A 20,476-nucleotide genomic window follows, 5' to 3' on the forward strand; every position below is an offset into this window, starting at 1 on the left:
GTCGCGATAATAAAGACCAAAATAGTCATAGAAATAATAGTTCTAAAAAAGTCATAATAGTGTAGGCCAAAATAGTACAAAGTGCTCAAAATATAGTTCAATTTTATCCACAAAATAGAACTTATCGTTTTGCACGCCAGCATGCTTTGCATCTGTCATTTGACCAATAAAAATGGCGCGATTGCAATGAAAGCGCCAACGGCAAATGTCAACCGGCAGAGACGCAATAACATACGATTCCGTGTTATGTTTAGTAAAATGTTGATTATTTCGTCCGCGTCGCGTTTATTCATGAAGTTTTGTAGTTCTGTTTAGTGCTCCGTTTCCTCCAGTTAACCATGGTTTTGGAAAATAGTGTAAGCTTTTTACGCAGGTTTTTGCTGCAGGTAGTTTGATTGCAGGTACAATCTCGATATTAATTTTTTCTCCACCGTTTCAGGTGCGTTTGAACGTTAATGGTGTTAAGCACGTCCTGCGTGGTGGCATTGTCGTAATCGGATCTTCGAAAAATGAACGCTACAATACCTTACTGATCGATGACAAGGTAAGAAAGTTTATTTTATTGCACCTGTTTGATTCATCCATCGAGTTTCATACTTTCAAGCGGATGGAACCGTCGTACCATCGTTGAAATTCAAAATACCCCAAAACGGTTCGTCGCTAAGGAAGTCGGCCGTCACGATGGAACTGTTGGGAAAGCCTATATCTAAATAGCTGATCCTTTCCGCGTCCTTCTGGGCTGCGAGCAGTTGCTTCCCGAATCGGGGCTGTTGTCCGTAAGCGAACGATTCGTACATATCCACAAACTTAGAAGCCATCGTTAGCTCCTCCACTGTGTACGGGGCGTCTTTGCGTAAACTGCTCGGTAAAATTAGCAGGATGTCTTCACCGTGTGGCACACCGAGAAACTTTGCTGATCCTGAAAGGGCTTCGGATAGTCCGTAGGTAGTTTTATATCGGTCGAGGTAGAAGTACACGGAAATGTGAGGCTGCATCAATTTTGCGAGCTCCGTGATACCGGCGAAGAAGAGGCGATTCGAAACCATCTGCAGGAGAGGTGTAATGTAATTGTTAAACTACGGTCCATTTTAGCAACCCGGTTTACCACCCACCCTGACAAAATGATGGAAATTGTGCTCGTGCAAATTTTCCTTTCCCAAATAGCGCATTCTTATAACGTCAGACAGGGCATCTCGCGAGTGAACATCCCGTACGGCGTACTTATAATCCAGGATACTCGGAAGCACATCATTCCAACGTTTGTTTATGTGTTCCAGGTAGCTTGCATTGCCGAAGAACTCCGCCGCTGGGTAGAGACCTTCCGCCTCCGTTACGGAAAGGATTAGTGGCACTTTATTGAACTTTCCGCGACGCGTCAGCTCACGTGGATGTTCCGCAAGGAACGGCTGTGGGTTGTTTTTGCCATGCTTCTCCACAACCACACCCAACGGGGAGAAGGGATTGTAGAGAAAATCTTGCAGTTTTGCCACTTGTCGCACTATTTCCCTTGCCGGTCGCTGGCGTAAGCATTCCACCAACGCTCTACTGTTGTTCGTTGGGCATCCCAAACCGGAAGCGATCAGGTTGGCCTTCTCCGCGGACCGCTCCACCATGACCCAAGGATTAAAGGCGGATCCACTGTGATCGATCGCACTACGAAACAGCCCTCTCGATAGGGGAGAAAGCATGTGCAGATGAACACTGGCACCACCGGCGGAAAACCCGGACAACGTTACCCGGCCTGCGTCCCCACCGAAGTACTTGATGTTTTTCTGCACCCACTGTAGTGCCGTCACTTGATCTTTCAGCCCAAAATTACCCCCGACCACGTCGTCTTCGGTGCTGAGGAACCCGAGCGGTCCCAAACGATAGTTCACCGTCACGAATATCAGTGGCCGCTGGAGTAGGAAATCTGGCCGAAAAAAGCCCCCACCACCGTACATGAAAGCACCACCGTGCAGGTGTACGATCGTCGGGAAAGGATCATCGCTTGGCGTTAGGCTAGGCGTATACACGTTTAGGAACAGGCAATCTTCTTCTCCGTCTATTTTGTCGTCACCCGGCTTGAGATGTGACCACTGCAGGCACACCGGTCCAGTTTGGGTCGTATTTCTTGGCTCGTTCCACCGCTCGTCGAGCAGTTCCGAGGGGGCAAATCGAAGGGAACCGAGTGGTGGCTTCGCGTACGGGATACCCTCGAAGGCGATATGATTCGATCGCTGCTCTCCAACGATTGGACCATTTTTTATGGTCACCTTCACACTGTTTGATGCTGCGCCATCGAAGAAAATTAAAAGGAATGCAACATTTTGCGCCCAAAACAAATATAACCTCGCCGAGAACATGATTTCGTCCTCGAGAGAATGGGCAGAGAGGAAGTGTTGACTGCAGGAGAGAAGAATGAAAACTGACGGAAGCGATAGGGAAATGATGATTAGGCAACTTCTCGATCGACTGGTTCACTTTATTTGACCATGCCCAACCGGACAAATAGATCCGCTTATCAACTTTCGGCTCATTAGGCAGTTTTCCTTTCTCCGTTATCTCGTGCTCGTCTTAAATTTGTTCCACGTGCGCACCCGATTATTGGAATCCGTAAAAGAACTTCAAAGCTCTGTATGTGTCGACGGATTGATAGCGGGTTTCTTTACCGTTGGATCCTCGTTAAAGTTAAGCGTATCCCAAAACTGTTCGTCTCCCACACCGTATGCCACCTTCACCTCACTACAGTCTGCTCCACAAGGCGGTGGAGCTTTCACCTCTAGGAATTGCAGCTTCCCGGTCACATTCTGCAGTGGCAATGCGTCCGGTCCGTACGCTGGTTCCAAACCCCGGGAGAAGCTATCGTACAGGGTGACAAAGTTGGACACAACACGCAGCTCCTTGTCGGTGTACGGATGGTTGTCCCGGATGGAGCTGGGGAAGATGAGTACCGTGTCTTCACCGTGCGCGACGCCGTAGTTTTCTTCCGATCCGGAAAACAATTCACCGATACCGTAGACCGCTTTGAAGTTGAAGTAGTAGAAGTACACGGGAATGTGCGGTTGCAGCAGCTTGGCCGCCCGCGTGGTGCCAGCGAAAAAGAGACGGTTGGAAAGAATCTGACAAAAATCACCGGTTAAAAATGATTCCGGAAGTTTCACAAAGAAAGCACCATCATCCCTAGGGATCTTGATAAGAAATGGGCAGTAGTAGTTCTTTCGAAGAACTTTTCCTAACATGTTTATACTTACCGAGACAAAATCCCGAAAATTGTCCATCGTAAGCTTGCGTTCTTTGCCAAAGTAGTGCTCACTGATCGCATTAGAGAGTTGGTCGCGTTCCTTCGCATCCGGGACAGAAGACTTGTAGTCCAGTATGGCTGGCAGCAGCTCGTTCCAGCGCCTATCGATTTCGGGCAAATACTCCGGTTTGCTAATGAATTCGGCCCCCGGGTACAACCCTTCGTCTTGCGCGACGGACAATATCAACGGCACCTTGGTGAGCTTGCCCTTACGGGAAAGTACGGCTGGATGGTCCACGAGGAACGGTTTCCGGTTGAGCTTACTTTGCCTCTCGATCACAACTCCGAGCGGCGAGAACGGACTGTAGAGATAGTCGAGCAGAAGTGGCACCTGGCGGACGATCGCCTCGGCCGGACGTTCGCGTAGACAGTTTAAAAGCGATTGGCTCCGATCGGTTGGGCAGCCGAGGGAGTGTGCGATCAGGTTCGCTTTCCTGGCGGAATCTTCCGCCATGACCCACGGATTGAGGGCGGTTCCACTGTGGGCGATTCCGTTCTGGAACAACCCGCGCGACATTGGCGAGAAGTAGTGTAGATGAACACTGGCACCGCCGGCGGAGAAGCCCACTATAGTGACCCGCTCGGGGTCGCCACCGAAATGGTGAATGTTTTTCTTTACCCACAGCAGGGCCGTCACTTGATCTTTCAGCCCAAAGTTCCCGGGAATCACATCGTCCTCGGTACTTAGGAACCCGAGCGGACCGACCCGATAGTTGAACGTGACCATAATCATTGGCTTCTGCAGGACGTGTTTCGGTGAGAAGAATCCTCCGCCACCGAACATGAACGCTCCGCCATGGATGTACACTATGGTCGACAGGGTATCCGCCGGCTTTCCCGGTAGCTCCAACGCCGTTGTGTACACATTCGCGTACAGACAGTCTTCTTCGCCGAACAGTTTGTCCTCGCCGGGAATCGTGTGGCTCCACTGCATACAGTACGCGCCCAGCGTGGTGGCGTTCCGTGGTTCATCCCACACAGCGTCGTTTAATTCCGGCGGCGCCAAACGTCGCTCACCGATCGGAGCCTTTGCGTACGGTAGTCCCTCGAAGGCGTAGTAATTATCACGCCGCTCGCCAACGATGGGACCATTGGAGATGGTAACCACGGGGTGGTCCGACTTGGCAAACGCCTGCCAAACGATGCAGCTAATCAGCAAAAGCAATCCGACGAACTTCCTCCCAGGCAGCTTCATTTTGAAATGACACGGGATGAATGTTGTTTCACAGTTTCTGTGAGGCATGGTTGGGTTCTAAAAATACCCTATAATCTTATCAAGTTACCGACGAACGAACATAAGCGGGGGCAACGATTCCGATACGCGAACCGAAGCCTCCGGTAACTCGGTTAGGTATGTTTACCATATGTCAGTACCTGCCGGGTTACGATGCTTGCCAATGGCAATATCAGGTAAGCTTCTGCAGCAAGCACCCGGCAAACAGCTAGCACGCAGCTATCTTATCTGGTACGTCCTTATTCCGTGCGTATGCCTAGGAATCGGTCCATGAATTGAATGCGAATCCGCGCAGCCTATCCGGATTACCGGAGCGTTACCGCTTGGATGTTACATATCGCCTTGTGGGTATTTAATTCGAAGACAATTATTATTTTTCTATCCCAGCCACTCATTGTAGAACCTCGCATTTCATAAGCGCATAATTTATTACCTTAGAAGCTAATTATTCAACATTATGTATTTTATGCGGCGACATTTGTCTCTTCTATTTATTTATTCACTTCTTGCTTAAGTATTTAAGGATTCTGAAGACGCATGCAACCTAAAGCTCGTCATGCGACGGTACAATTTCGTACGGTGCGTCGTTAAAATCGAGACTACTCCAGAATGCTTCATCACTCATTCCGTTCGCTCGTACCGTTTCCCCGGTCGGGTAGTTAAGTTTAAGGAAGGTAATGGTTTCCTGTGAGTCTTGCACTGGCAATGCGTCCGAACCGAACGTGGGTTTCTGCCCGCTGGCAAACGCTTCGTACATGGCCACAAACCGATCGACCACTTCCATTTCCTCCTCCGTGAAGGGTAGCTGCTCCCGGAGGACGCTGGGGAAGATAAGCAACACATCGTCACCATGGGACACCCCCAGAAGGCCGGGTTCATTCCGATGTGACAGGGCTTCCCCGACGCCGTACCGTGCTTTGTAGTGGTCCAGGTAAAGGTAGACCTCCGTGTGGGGTTGCATCAGTTTGGCCGACTCGGTCACTCCCGTGAAGTACAACCGGTTCGAGATGATCTGCAAAAGCCGGTGGACCAACAATTTTAATGTAAAAAAACTGTGTTCTGATACATTAAAGCTCCTAACTAAACTTACCCGTATAAGATCGGAAAAGTTGTCGAGGGATAGTTTGGTTTCCGGTGCGAAATAATGCGCCCGAATGGCTTCCGAGAGACGATCCCGCTGCCGCGGATCGGGGACGGACGTTTTGTAATCCAGAATGCTCGGTAAAAGCTCGTTCCATCTCCGATCGATCGCGTCGAGATGCTTCAGATCGCTGATAAACTCCGCCCCCGGATACAACCCTTCGGCTTCCGTGACCGACAGTATCAGCGGCTCGTGAGTGAACTTCCCCGAGGTCATAAGCGTGCGTGGCGTGTCCGCCAGGAACGGGTGTGGATTCAATTTTCCCTCGCGCTCAACCACCACTCCGAAGGGCGAGAAAGGATTGTACAGGAAGTCGAGGAATCCGGGCACCTGGCGGACAATATCTTCCGCCGGTCGCTTGCGTAGACACTCGAGCATGAGGTCGGTTTTGCGAGTTGGACAGCCAAGGATGGAACTGATGCGGATGGCTTTTTCCAGCGATCGTTCCGCCATAACCCAGGGATTGAGGGCGGTTCCACTGTGACCGATGCCGGAAGCAAACAACCCACTCGATAGCGGTGAAAGGTAGTGAAGATGCACACTGGCCGAGCCGGCCGAATAGCCCACGATTGTAACCCGCTCGGGATCGCCGCCAAAGAGGTGAATGTTTTTCTGCACCCACTGCAGGGCCGTCACTTGATCTTTCATTCCGAAGTTCCCCGGTATCACGTCATCCTCGGTGCTGAGAAACCCGAGCGGACCGAGCCGATAGTTGAACGTGACCAGCACCAGTGGGCGACGCATCACATGATCCGGTTGGTAGAAACTCCCGGTGCCGAACATCAGTGCCCCTCCGTGGATGAACACGATCGTCGGTTGTTTTGCCGACCGGTCGATCGTTCGCGTGTACACATTCAGGAACAGGCAATCTTCCGCGCCGACCAGCTTATCCGTGTCCGGTACGAGATGATCCCACTGCAGACAGACCGGACCGAAGCGGGTAACATTCTTTGGTTCACTCCACCGCTCGTCGTTTAACTCGGACGGTGCGAACCGGAGCTTTCCAACCGGTGGCTTCGCGTATGGAATGCCCTCGAAAGCGAAGTATTCTCCCCTCTGTTCGCCGACTATGGGACCATTCTTGAGGTTCACCAATGTTGCGCTGGCACTTGTGAAAAACACGAGCAACCATAAGCTGGCCGTTACAAAACCTTGCACTAACGTCGTCGTCGTCGTGTATCGTTCCTTCATTGCAAACGCGGAATGCTGGTTAACCTCTGGCGATCGTCACTGCAAGACTATAAGGAGGCTTGCGTCTTATATTTCCCCTTCGCGGGTTCTGAATGTTAACGAGATAAGCTCATAAACACAGGCCCACTCTTATCGCTCCAATGGAACCGAAGCGGAGGCTGCGTTGCTCGGTGTGGGAAATGGGGAAGGGCAAACCGTGGGAGTTCGTATAAACACTGACCATTTAGGGCTATTGTGTTTACTTTATTGAGACCACTCGAATTCTCACCCGGCACACATTTAGAATACAGATTAACTTTCGTTAGGATCGTTATGATAGTTAGTACTAGTTTTTTTATTCGTTTTGCAAAGAAGCTCGGTCCATACGGTTTGATGTTATTGTTTCCGTTTCCTCTATAGTGAACCTGGTTCCGAAGCTGATATCGTTCTTCCATGCTTCATCCTTGTCTATTATTTGTTGCCTAAAAAGTGAGCAGATTAAACTGAAATCCTTCCCACGACACGCGTAGCATAATTAATACATACTGAATCCGGCAATCGGTGTACCACCACATCTTTCTTTGAACCCGCGTGCAGCCGTATCCCGACTCGGTGGATTCCTCGAGTGTGGCCGATTTTGCTTCTACCAGTGTGGTCGAAATCTCGGAATGCTTTCCCACCGAAATGTTGTATTTTTCCGACTCACGTTCAATTTTCAATATAAACTGCACGAGTAGTTCGTGTTGGCCTGACCGCGACGCAGCCTCACCAGTCCTGCCCTCCGACCAATGGTGCCCTCCATCGGAGCCATTTTCGTTGTCCACCGTCCGATCCTCGTATAGCTTGTTGGGCTCGTCGAACTTCCCGCGAAGCACAACCCATCCTTCGCCGATGGTATACTTAACTTCACACTGTACCATAAAAGGATACCTCGAGTTGCCGAACGCATCGATGCAAAACGTGTCGTTGGTAATGGTCGATACAAAGCAGGACCGTCTCTTGTACTTCTTGCCATTCGGTGAGCGCACCGGCTTCAGGCCCTCGGCGTGCCAACTGTGCCTTTTCTTGCCACATTTGATCATTTCCATGCGATCGTTCAGTTGCTTCACCTGGGTTTTCATTTTATCGCACATCTCCTTCTCTTGCTCCTCCGTTGTATCCTCGATGAACAGTATCATCTTCTCCCACTGGTCGGTGTGATGCTCTGGGGCGAGTTTAAGATTTTCCACTACCTCCCGGCGAAAGCCTACCACCGTGCCAATGATCGCTTCCATGACGCTTGAAATACTGCCCTCGGTCACCATCGATGTCCACTCGAAGGCCATTGTGGTGTAGAGTGTGAAATGTTTTACAGTACTTTCCCGACGAACACGTTGCATAAGACTGCAATCCTCCTTTCGGTTACATATTATTTCGCGTATCGTGACGAACGATTTCACGATCATCTCATACTTTGCCACAAAATAAAATCTTATCAAAGTTTTTCTCAAACTTTAAATGGTGAAAAGTTTCCTATCGGGAGGGTGGGAAGGGGTGGGTTCTTTATATTGGTTCTAGTAAACATTTGTGCACGATGTAAAAAGTTATCTAATTTGGCGAACAACAACAACATGTGCATTCGGCCAACTGCGATTAAGTGAAATTACATAAATTTTATCGTGCCTGCCTCGCTTGTTTTTATTCTACAAATTATGCAATCATGCATTCAAAACAAACAAAATCCCCTTTAATGCGCTTTAAAAATAGTAATCGAAATTATTTTTCTTTTATTTTCTTCTCCCTAGAGTATCTGCCCCAAGCATGCCAGCATTCGGTATGATGCCACATCCGCCAGGCTAGAAGTGATGGACCTTTGTTCCATCCGCGGGGTCACTGTAGATCACCGACCTATCGAAGCCCTGACCTGGTGTAAAATTACCTCTCTTAGCAAGATATTGCTCGGAACCGTGCCTGTTTTCGTGGAAGAAAACGTCCCCGCAACCGAGGGTGTACAGGATGAGCGGCCCTTTTTGGTAAACGAAGATTCAAAGGATTTTATTGACTGCAGCTTAGAGGTATGAAATTTAGATGTTGTTTCGGAAAAACGAATTATAACAAGAGTTTTTTTCTGCTTTTGAAGGAAACTCAACTGTTACCGACAACGAAAAGAGCAACCGGAACAACCAGTCGACTGTTGAGTGGATCTCAAACGGTCATCAACTCCCTGAAGCCGCAAACAGGTCGCATAAGCAGCAGTTTCTACGTACCGGCGACACAGCAGCTAGAAGACAGTGCGATCTCTGCGGTAGCGAATGAATCTCTTCCGCCGGTGAAATCTTGCGATATAAGCGTATCTTCGACCTCCGCAAAACCGGTACCGGCGGCCGATGAAGATGTACTTAAAAAGGCCAAAGATGAGCTTGATGACGATGATGAATTTTTTATCATTCCCGAAACTCAACAACCCGTTGAGGACGAGCGTCCATCGCCAACCATTGATCGCATCCCGCCCGTTGTTATTCGCCCGGATCGGGCAGAGCGAACGCAGGCAGAAGAGGACTACTTCCAGATGACGGCTCAGGACGATGACAACAGTAACGATGGACTGTTCAACAATGAGTACATGGCAGAGTCACAGAATCTGCTGCAGAATATGGACGAGTCGTACAGGAGGGTGGACGCAGCCGGGTCAAGAAAGTCTATCCTTCCGGAGCGTTCCGTCGATTCGATATCGTTTCAAGAGCATCGTAATGCGACGCAGGACATGAGTCGACTGGAGTGGAACGAAACTCGGCCGGAGCCGGAGGCGGAGTCGGTGGCGGAGAAAAAGCTATACGCAGCCGAGCAGGTGGAAAAGCCGGTGAAGGAAGATGATCGATCCATTACGCCGGAGCTGCACTTTGACGCTGTGGTGGCGGTGGAAGCACGAGACCGAGCAGGGTCCGTAACACCGGAGGTAGATTTCGACCAGGTTCCTGAGATTAAACCGCCTGCAGGACGATCGGAACTGGAAGACGACGACGATGAGCACGAGATTTCGCTCAATCAAGAAGGTTGCTTCCCAAAGCCGGTTGAGAGAGTTGCGGAAGAAAACGGTAATAAAAAACCGGCTGAAGATGTATACGATATGGAAACGCAATCATTGGACTTCGATTGTTTTAAAAAGCCTTCAACAACAAAGGCCACTAATAGTTTGTCAAAGTCGAAGGATCGATCTAAGGAGAATGGTGTGAGTCCGTATGATATGGAAACGCAAGCTTTAGCTTTCGACGACGATGATCATTCCGACCCCTACGACCTACTGACACAACCAATGGAGCCACCAAAATGGAGCGTTTTCAAGAAACCACCTAAACCATCTGCGTCGCTTGTTGAGCCGAAAGGTCCGGAACCGGAAGATTTCGAAACCCAACCAATGATACCTCCGGCTCCATTGCGGCGAGTTTTCTCGAAAGAAAAATCAACCGAACCGCGTCCTTCTACCTCTTCCGCCCGAACAACGGTACTACTCAATCCTGCCGACATAGAAACGCAACCGATGTCTCCACCAGAGCGATTCAAAAAGAACACTGGTCCACCATCTCCTTCCATCGACCCGGCCGATCTGCTGACGCAACCGATGAGTCCACCCAGGAACCTGCGGGAGGATAGTTGTTCTCCGGTGTTGAAAAAACCCGCATCGAAACTGTTTGACGCGTACGAGCTGGAAACGCAACCCCTCGGAAGGTCGTTCCCTCCGGAAAGGAAGGTTAGCAAATCGTTGGTCGTTTTTGGTTCGAAGACGCCTGTTATTTCATTGGTGGACATAATGAAATGTATTAATTTTTCACAGGAGGACATCGATCCGTATGCGATGCAGACACAACGTATGCAACAGGAAGATGATCATATGGTTAGCTCTTACGATCTTCTGACGCAACCTCTGCAACGCAGCGCACAAGGATCATCCTCCTTTCGAAAAACGGACACGGTTGGACCGGCGACTGCACATGAGATTTCTCACTTTGAACCTATTATAAACAGCACCGTGCGGCACTCGTTGCTGCAAGCGGGTACTCAGATGAAAGACACAAAGCAGGACCTAAAGGGCGAGCAAATTTCTCCCTCATCATCGAACAAGGAGAATCAAACACGCCACGGCGCGGTCGTGTCGAGCAGTGAAGAAGAGTTTGATGAAGAGGAGGACGAAGATCTGGACGATGATGTGTGTCTAGCTGCCACCCTACCTGTGGGTGAGCTTGATAAGGAATCGAAAAAGCGGGGACGGGGAAGACCGCGCAAGATACCGTCGCCCGTCTTTAAGGTACCGTCGGAAACGGCGTTGACCACTCCGAAACCATTACCGACCAAGAGTCGCCGGCAGTCGATAGTGGTGACGGAGTTTCTAACTCCGGAACATCCACTGCTCAGCCTACCGAAACCGGACAGCATCCTGATGGCGTCCGTGCACATGCGTGAACTGTCGGCATCACACTCGCGTGAGGCGGCGGCGCAGGGTGGCCCGAAGTATCACTTCAAAGACGATAGCAGTGACGATGAGGACGAGGATCGGTTGGTGTTCAAAAAGACACATGTTAGTGTTGCACTGGAGCGTGAGCTAGAGAAGGTGAAAGAGGTTTCCAAGCAGAAGCAACTGGAAAAGAAAGAAAAGGCGGGTGGTAAAAAACGGGGCGTAAAAAAGGAGGATCAACACGATGAGGATGAAGAGGAGGGTCCTAAAAAGCGGCGCGTTACGGTTGAGAAGGCTTCCTCTTCCACCGCTTCCGGTACAGGTCACAACGCGGAACAACAGACGCGCGCTAAAGAACCGGGGAAAAAATCCGCCCGTGAAAAGTCGGTGAAAAAAGAGGAGCTGGGTGAAAAAGAATCGAGCCGTGGGAAAGACGGAAAGCGCAAGGAAAAAGCCACTTCGTCAAGCTCATCGCTTCCCAACAAAGAAGAACCTCATCCGATGGTCGCATCGGAGCGTGTTTCCACCCGCAGCCATCGGGAACCGCTTCCAAAGCGAACAATTGATGAATCGGTTGCCTATGAGTCTAGCACGTCCAAGGGAACAGCGGCCACCATGCGGACATCGACACGGACGCGCAAGCCGCGAGAAGTTCCGAGCCCGGAGCGCCGGCAGCAAAATCAACCGGAAGAAAAATCGGAAGCGGATGGCGCGGCGGTTCCAAGACGAGAATCAAAACGGCAAAAAACAACCAACCACAAGTATCGTTCTCATTCGCCGGATCCGGTGAAGAAAAAGGCGATCACAAAGAAGGTAGATGATCCATCTTCTTCAACTGTTTCTGGGTTATTGAGGGGGGGACTAGGTGGTCTTCCATCGGAGAAGCGTAATGATGCGGTTGTGGATATCAGTGTTACTAGCAGCACCGGAAGCGAAGGATCGATAAGGATGGCCCGTGCCAACCGTCCAAAACTGATATTTACACGCATGAGCCCGGAACCCTACCGGAAATGTATCGCTCGCGCTGGTACGTAGCGTTTGTCCCTCGAGTTTGGGGGACAGTTTTTGCTTTGCTGTGGCTTCATTGCTTCATTGCATGTTTTAGATTTATAGATTATAGAAGTAATTAGTAATTTAGTACATTGCCCTATTCATGCTGTTCCCATTTCCATCGATCTCTATTGAAGACATTTATGTATCCACACCTCAAATATTCACTTTACAAAACTAACAAAGCTATATTGACAATTTCATGCGTCCGATCCTATCGTAGTAGCCAACATCGATTAAAAAAACCATCTATCATTGAGTTGTTGCTAGTAACACCGTTATATTGACTATGCACCATTGCAGCTTGTATGTTTCATATTTTTCATTTAAACCATCATTTTTTAGTATCTATCCATCGACTTTAACCAAATGTTTGCGTACACTTACAGGGGGCAAAGTGGTAGACATACCGGAACTGGCGAACGTGCTGGTAACGGATCGCATCTTCCGGACGTACAAATTTCTATGTGCCGTTGCAAAAGGCATTCCCATCGTCGGCCAGTCGTACCTGGATGCACTACAGGCCGCCCAAGAGCACGACGAGCCTGTTGATCCGTGGGAGCACATCCTGTGCGATGAAATCTCGGAGAAGCGTTACAAATTTCGTTTGCGCGATTCGTTGTTAAAGGCGCGCGGTAACAAACTTTTCCAGGATTACACCGTTTTTGTTACCTCCAACACGCAACCTCCACCGTTGGAATTATATTGTGAGTAGTGGTAACAGAACCCGTCCCTTCAATGCTTGCGTAAAATGTTATTTTTATTTATCCAGTAATCTTATCCTGTGCCGGAGCCACACCAATGAAACATCTCAGCCAGCCGGTGAAGCAGAGTGGCAAAATGTTCATCATTTCCGACCCAGCCGATGCAGCATCCTGGCCGAAGTACAGGGAAAAGTATCCCAACATAGATGTGGTATCGACGGAAGGGTTTATGTTATCCATCATGCAGCATTCGATTAGTTTAAAAAAGCATCGCTTGATGTAGAGATTGGCAGCGAAGAACTTGTTGAATTTCGGCGCGTAATGTGCCATTGGTCAGTTTTAATTTTCATGTTGTTAGTATCGTAGTCTCACATAATATTGCATTGAACTGTTTGTCATCTATCTCTTTCTGTTAAATGCGGTTTTTTAATGGAGAAGACCAACAAAATTCGCTCTTTCTCAACTCATCGCAAAATCATCACTGTCGATATGTACATATTCATATTTATCTTTTTTCTATTTTCAAAAATAAAATGCTCTAAAGCTATAAAAAGTACTATTCTTTATCAATAATCGAAAGAATTTAAACCACGACAATTTTTTAAATTTGTCATGAGAAAATTTGATTTTTTTGAACTCCTCAATCGTGTAATAAAAACCGAACAGGTTTCAGATCGATATGTCGTCTTCTCGCGAAAAGAAAACTGTCATTTGTGTTGACGACCGATGCGGCGCACATGTGAGTTCAGTTTTTGAAAAGGTCTACGTGAACATGGAATATATCAACAATACCCCAAACGGGGTATCCGGTTCTGGGACGGTGAATAAAATCCTCTGCTGCGAATGTGGCGTCCCGATCGAGCCGAACGCCACGAACATGTGCGTTCCGTGCCTTCGTTCGCACGTCGACATCACGGAGAACATCCCGAAGCAGGCGGTGATTTTCTTCTGCCGCAACTGCGAACGCTATCTGAATCCACCGAACGAGTGGGTCGCGTGCAGTCTGGAGTCGAAGGAGCTGCTGTCCCTGTGCCTGAAGCGTCTGCAGGGGCTGCGGCAGGTGAAGCTGGTCGATGCCGGTTTTGTGTGGACCGAGCCGCACTCGAAGCGCATCAAGGTGAAGCTGACCGTGCACGGCGAGGTGATGGATGATGTCGTGCTGCAGCAGGTGTTCGTGGTGGAGTTTACGGTCAACAATCAGATGTGCGACGATTGCCATCGGACCGAGGCGAAGGACTTTTGGCGCTGCATGGTGCAGGTGCGCCAGAAGGCGGTTAACAAGAAGACACTGTTCTACCTCGAGCAGATGATTCTGAAGCACAAAGCGCACGATAACACGCTCGGCATCAAGCCGACCCCGGGTGGGTTGGACTTTTTCTATGCCACTGAAGCGCACGCCCGGAAGATGGTCGACTTCCTGCAGGCCGTGCTGCCGGTAAAGGTGACCACCTCGAAGAAGCTGATTTCGCACGACATCCACAGCAACTCGTACAACTACAAGTATTCGTACGCTGTGGACATTGTGCCGATATCGAAGGGAAGTTTGGTTTGCCTGAACAAACGGCTGACTCAGCAGATGGGCCACATAGCACCGGTTTGCTTGGTAGCAAAGGTGGCTAACTCTATCCATCTGATTGATCCACAAACGGCTCAACGTAAGTAAAAACAGACTGGGTTCAGAACAATGTAATCGTTGGCATTAATGAAACTTTATACCTATTTCTAGTTGCCGAAGTGCAGAACATGGCCTTCTGGAAGACGCCGTTCGAGGCCATCTGCAACCCGAAGCAGATGGTCGAGTTTACAGTGATGGACGTGGAGATCATTCGGGGGGGCGAACGAAAGGCGTTCCCGGGACAAGGGGCGGTCTCGTTGCGCCATACGCTTGCCGACGTTTGGGTAGTGAAGTCTTCCGAGCTGGGCATCAACGATAATACGATTCACGTGAAGTCACACTTGGGCAATCTGCTCAAACCGGGTGATTGCGTGCTCGGGTTCGATTTGCGTGACGCGAACGTCAACAACTCGGACTTTGAAAAGCTCAACTCGGACACCGTGCCCGATGTGCTGTTGGTGAAGAAGTCGTACGATAAATCGGTACGCAAGCAGAACCGCAACTGGAAGTTGAAACATCTGGCCGAAGATGTTGCCGTGGACACCGATATCGAGAACGAGTACAACGAATTCCTGGAGGATCTGGAGGAGGATCCGGAGCTGAGGCAGAATGTTAACATTTTCAAGGACAAAAACAAACAGATTCCGGTCGATACGAACGACATGGATGATCCGTCGCTGCCGAGGATTACGCTCGAGGAGATGCTCGACGATTTGGTGCTGGAGGACGAGGAAATGGGTGACGGTTGATTTCACAGTTTTGCAGTACCCGGAGGAAAATATATTGTTTAAAAAGTATATGCTAATAAAAGTTCTACATTTTTTCCACTATACTCCACTGAAGGTGTGTTTCGTTTATTAGTCTTGTCTTCCTTCCCTTTACGACTACAGTACTTAGTACAACAAATAATAGTAGATAGGTGTAGTAGTAGTAGTAGTAGTTCCACGCTATGTCTGTTTCTAACCGGGGGGCCTCCATTCTTCCAAAATGCAACAGAATAGCTCTGAACTTGTGAAGATCGAATAAGAGGCCGGTACTATAGTGGTTGCTTGGAACGATGTGAGCAGTGAGCAAAACACTGATAAAAACTCCGCTGAGTGAAGATATTTTAACGATATATTGCTGATAAACGAAATTCATTCAGAAAGTCGCAATAATTTACGTAAAATACACACCGTTTACATGCGACTTAGCAACGGTCCATGGAAACGCATTTGTTCGTAAATAAGTCCATGAAATGGAATCCCAATTGGCGGTCCTCTGAACCAATCTGATGGCTACCGTTCTCTTCACTATTTGGTTTGTTACTCATTTCCGGAAGCGGGGAAGAAGCGGGGCACTCATAAGGGCGTTCAAAAAGCAAAACATAAACTGAAAGAAACGGCAAACGGCGTAAACGGCACTAAAACACTAACACTGGCTTCGTTCGCTATGCTTAGGTGCGACATTTTATCTGGTCGCAGCCATTGGAGGCATGGCCGGCAGTCCTCCCGGTCCGGCGCCGCCGCCACCAACGGCTGCACCAGGGCCCAGCAGGACCTGCTTCTGTTGCGACTTTTGCATTTCCTCCATTTGGGCACGTTCGACCTCGAACACGACCGGTGCAAACAGAATCATGGAGGTGGTGAAGAAAATCCAGGACGCATTGCAGGTGAGCGAGTACAGGCCCTTGACACTGCGCACCGTCAGTCCGGTGACGGCACCGGAAAACGCACGGACCGGTTCCGGGAACATTTCCGTCAGTCCCCAAAGTCGTTCACCGAGCGATTCATCAGGTTCCTGTGCGGGTACAAAATCGGAACATTTTGGGTAGCTATCAACACCCTGGGCTCTTACAGGTTAGAAACGGTACTTACGTCATCGTAACTATCATCCGCATTTGTGCGTGCCACAGTTTTGGATGTTTGCGAAGTGGAGCCTGAACCAGATGGGCGGGCTGAGGATCCTGAAGGGCCAGAAGGAGCCGCTACCGGAGCTGGAGCGGGAGCAGCTTCAGGGACGGGGGCAGGTTTCACTGGTTCAGGTTGCTTGAGCGGTTCCTCCGGCTAGGGCAGGAACGAAACATAAACAACAGTCAAAAACATGCGTTGAATGAATCCGTATTGCGCAACACTACTACGCACTGGTATGCACGTAGAATGAGGACATTCGTGGAATCAGATGGTTCTCTAAATTAATCCTTAGTTGACGTCGTCGGAAGGATAAACATCCTCAAGAAAACACCAATAGAACATTTCACTTACGGTAGAAGGTTTGCGTTCCGGTGTTTCATCCTTGCTGCCGGTGGCTGATTCCATTCCGCTGTCCTTATCTGTCGAAATTTCGTCCTCTTCGATTTTTTCCACCAGCACCACCTCAGGATCGGAATCCATTCGATCTGTGGTCAGATATTGTCAATCAAACGGAAGGTGTTTTGTTGCGAATGGGTCGCCCGCGATGCGTGCAGCTTGCTGCGATTGTATTTCCCTGTGCGTTTGTGCACTCTGGCACGTATCTTTTTCGGTATCACAATTAAAACCGGCGACCCGAAACGAAAACACAGGAAAAACACATGCAATTCACTTCGACCAAAGTGACAATTCTGTCAGAACTGTCCATCGGACGTAATAAAAAAATCGATATCGCACATGCAAGGATACGTGTAGAGGTGCGTTGTCGGAGTTAGATCGGATGGTTGAGTTCGATTCTTACAAGAAACATTTTAATATAAAGTAAATTAAAGGGCGAAAATCTCTTCATACTACATGTATGAAGGATTCATCGGATATAGGAGGTATGAGGTTGGTCCGAGAGTGAGTGGATTTTTTACATTTATTCTATACGAGAGTATTTTTGATACGGTTCTTTACAATATAAGGGTACGCATTTCAGTGTTAATGATGTAATAATAATTGAAACTTTGAGTCAGTTCAGTGTCCGAAGGTAATGAAAAGATTCACTTCTTTGGTGCGTTGGAGTATAGTGATTGGATCGCTTCAGCGATTCCCACCACTAGTCAGCAGGTTATGTCAACCGGTTTTTAACGGTTATAGAACATTTAACCCTTTGGTGCAAACGAGCATAAACATCAATGGATTCAAACGATTATGATAACGGATATGGTTAGTGTAATAAAATAGTTACTATTTATTTAGTTTCCATCCAACGTCTAATATAGATAAGTTTACTAAAAGTGATTCAATGTGAAGGTATCCACTTACCTATCAAATACAACCCCCACTTTCTCTATTATAATAGTAGTCAGTGAACGTAAAAAGCTTCAATTTCAAAACAACTTTTATTTTTATTTCTTTTACTTTTATCCTCTCCTTAACACTTCATCATTCATGTAACAAAGTCAAGTATTCTTTTATGCTTATCCATAACGTGCAATCTGGCCTTTGTTCAGATTTATCTCTCCCTCCTTGATTTCCTATCCCATCGTTTTATGTCAATTAATTTGTGGGCGCATACATATAAGCTGTACTGTAGAGTAGTGATCAGTTTACTACTTAATCTCTTATCTCATCTTTTTATGTTTTGTTCAGCTGCATTCAAAGGAAGAGTTGTGCTAGCAACTGGAACATGGAACAATAGTTAATAGTTTCCAATAACATAGTTTAATTTAGTCAAAGTTTTGTCATCATGCTGCTGTTTAGCTTACTAAAAGTTCCAAATACTTATCATTTCCCCTACTCATTATCATTTGTGTCTCTCTTCCGGCCCAAAACAGTACCATTCGCAACGTTTCTCGGTAAAATCAGAATATATCTGCTTAACGAATATCAAACATTGTTCACTATGTTTTAAAATCAGTACACTGTTATGTTACTTATTGTAAGTTTCTTAAGATATTAATGCTTCGACCGACGTCTGGTCACTTTCCTGGGACACACGCCAATATGCTTAGACAGTGCTATTCGAAATAGCCCATAGTTTTGCTGTTATACATGTTTTTACCTTATTTTACCATGGCATGATGAAAAGAAATATTTTGCTAATAAAATAATCATTTGATGATAATAAAAAAGCAAAAAAACAATTTGTAAAAACAATCCTACCTAACAGCAACGACAATACAACGGTTATGTAGGTGTAGTGTAAAATGTTGTATTACTTTTTTTTTAAATAACATTTTTATGCGCAAACTTATCTTTCTCCGGTAGTTTGGTTTAATGTTTTTCTCTTTAAATATGCTCGTTATTCTCCCTTCTCCATTGCACCCTTTTTATTGGTTGAATTCATTATGATTTACTTAAAAAGGCCACAATATGAATATATATTTTGTTTTTCGTTTTTATTTTTTTTCATATTTGCTGTTATCTTTTGGCATGGATTTGAAATGATTTTCGGAACGGAAAGGTTCGTTTGCTCGGACGCATTCGATTGGGTTTCTTTCACGGGTGGGTTATTAAGTATGTTTTCATCATTCTAAGGAAGCATATCTGTGGAACTAGGCGTTTGTAGGGCGAATGTTGATGATAAACTTTTATTTATTGTGGGTTGTTTAATCCTTTAGAGTTGAAGTACAAGAGATTGATATTCATAGTTTTCTTTATAGGCTTAGGCGGGAATGAGAAATGAAAAGAGTTTAAATAAACAGTATTTTACGCAAGCATATATACAAAGCTGCATACTTAAAGTTATTTAAAATCCAGGATAACCTTACTGAAGTGATTACATAACTTCGTGATCCCGTAGAACGGACGATTGACTAGAAATCTGCTCATTGCTGCCGGTCTTTTTTATGTGCTCGAAAAAAGACTTGTTATTTTAAATTAAAAGCTAACATTCATGTGTAACAATTGCAAGAGAAAGAAATATTGTAATAAATGAAAGTGCAACTAGAATGCGCAAATAGGAAATAAAATGTATTATTCTGCCGTGAGCGTAATATTTCCCGCTATCTTATAGGGTACTACCGGCTACTTCGGAACTTTCACTTTACAATTCCAGTACAGTATGCTCATACAGTGTAGTAGCTAGTAGTTAATGTATGTTTCTATACTTTAGAACAGCAATGCTTAAGGGGTAATTTTTCAAACGTTGCCGCATCATGTTCATGGGCTCGAAACGGCACGACTATGATAATGAGAATAATTATGTTACGGTAGGTTATAGTTCGCATATAGACGTCAAATAGAAGCATAACGAAAAATCGGTAACGGTTCGATAACCAAACGCACTGCAGACACTGAGAAAGAAACCCGAAGCGGAGGGGTTCGTATTTGAGTGAGTGTGTGGGGGGGGGGGATAGTTTTTTGTTTAAATATTATCACACCCTTTTAACTTCATTACACACTTAAGCAAAAGCAGAAACTATTCGTATTCACTTTCATAGGTTGTTTGCACACTAGCATGCGGTAATTATATAACTTTATTTGTTTCTCTTGTATCTCGTTCCCTTGCTTGCGTCAGCGCTACCGAAGAGCAAGTTTAAAAAAATCTTCCAAAAATAGCTAATTCGCCTGTTGTTTGTTCATTTAAATTCTGATTTTTGATATTTGTTATTATAACGTTATAAATTGCATTTTTTTTCATTGTTTATTCTTGTTTAAACGTTTAACGTTAATGTTGCCTTTTTTTAAATCTCCTCCACGCACTTGCACTCCTTTTTGTGGCCTTTGCAAATTGGGGGGGTTCGGGTGATCAGGATGTGTTGTGGGTTCCTCATTCGCTGCCGGGTAACGGCTCGATCAAAAAACGCAAGAGAAACAGAACCGATTGCCATCACCGTTTGCACCCGACACCATTTCTCATGGAATTCAGAGATCCACCATCCGACCCAGGTGGCGGTTTTTCGTTACAATTTTCCATTTTAACGTTGGTGTTTAACTTTGAAGACCGTCTCTGTTCATTAGCTTATCGTTT

The 20,476-nt window shown here is 47.0% G+C and overlaps 3 protein-coding genes across 4 annotated transcripts; 2 read left to right on the forward strand and 1 right to left on the reverse strand.

Annotated features, from left to right (window-relative positions):
• The first annotated feature begins 224 nt into the window (after positions 1-224).
• On the forward strand, positions 225-13,505 carry LOC131265941 (mediator of DNA damage checkpoint protein 1-like). Its single transcript, XM_058268258.1, has 6 exons — positions 225-356; positions 440-544; positions 8,613-8,882; positions 8,948-12,284; positions 12,697-13,014; positions 13,080-13,505. The coding sequence occupies exons 1-6, from the start codon at positions 339-341 to the stop codon at positions 13,292-13,294; spliced, it is 4,263 nt and encodes a 1,420-aa protein (XP_058124241.1). The 5' UTR covers positions 225-338; the 3' UTR covers positions 13,295-13,505.
• Positions 13,506-13,737: 232 nt separating this feature from the next.
• LOC131266701 (60S ribosomal export protein NMD3) lies at positions 13,738-15,462 on the forward strand. The gene is made up of 2 exons (XM_058269313.1): positions 13,738-14,666; positions 14,738-15,462. The coding sequence occupies exons 1-2, from the start codon at positions 13,784-13,786 to the stop codon at positions 15,373-15,375; spliced, it is 1,521 nt and encodes a 506-aa protein (XP_058125296.1). The 5' UTR covers positions 13,738-13,783; the 3' UTR covers positions 15,376-15,462.
• Positions 15,463-15,724: 262 nt separating this feature from the next.
• LOC131263346 (mitochondrial import receptor subunit TOM22 homolog) lies at positions 15,725-17,211 on the reverse strand. 2 transcript variants are annotated; one of them, XM_058265532.1, is made up of 3 exons: positions 16,883-17,211; positions 16,483-16,525; positions 15,725-16,405 (listed from the first exon to the last, which is right to left on the reverse strand). In XM_058265532.1, the coding sequence occupies exons 1-3, from the start codon at positions 16,996-16,998 to the stop codon at positions 16,076-16,078; spliced, it is 489 nt and encodes a 162-aa protein (XP_058121515.1). In that variant the 5' UTR covers positions 16,999-17,211; the 3' UTR covers positions 15,725-16,075. The 2 variants fall into 2 exon arrangements, with proteins under 2 accessions (XP_058121515.1, XP_058121516.1); XM_058265533.1 differs by having other exon boundaries at positions 16,483-16,671; positions 16,870-17,211.
• Between the last annotated feature and the right edge of the window lie 3,265 nt (positions 17,212-20,476).

The sequence above is a fragment of the Anopheles coustani genome, chromosome 2 (assembly GCF_943734705.1).
Source record: "Anopheles coustani chromosome 2, idAnoCousDA_361_x.2, whole genome shotgun sequence".
Taxonomy (NCBI): Eukaryota; Metazoa; Arthropoda; class Insecta; order Diptera; family Culicidae; genus Anopheles; species Anopheles coustani.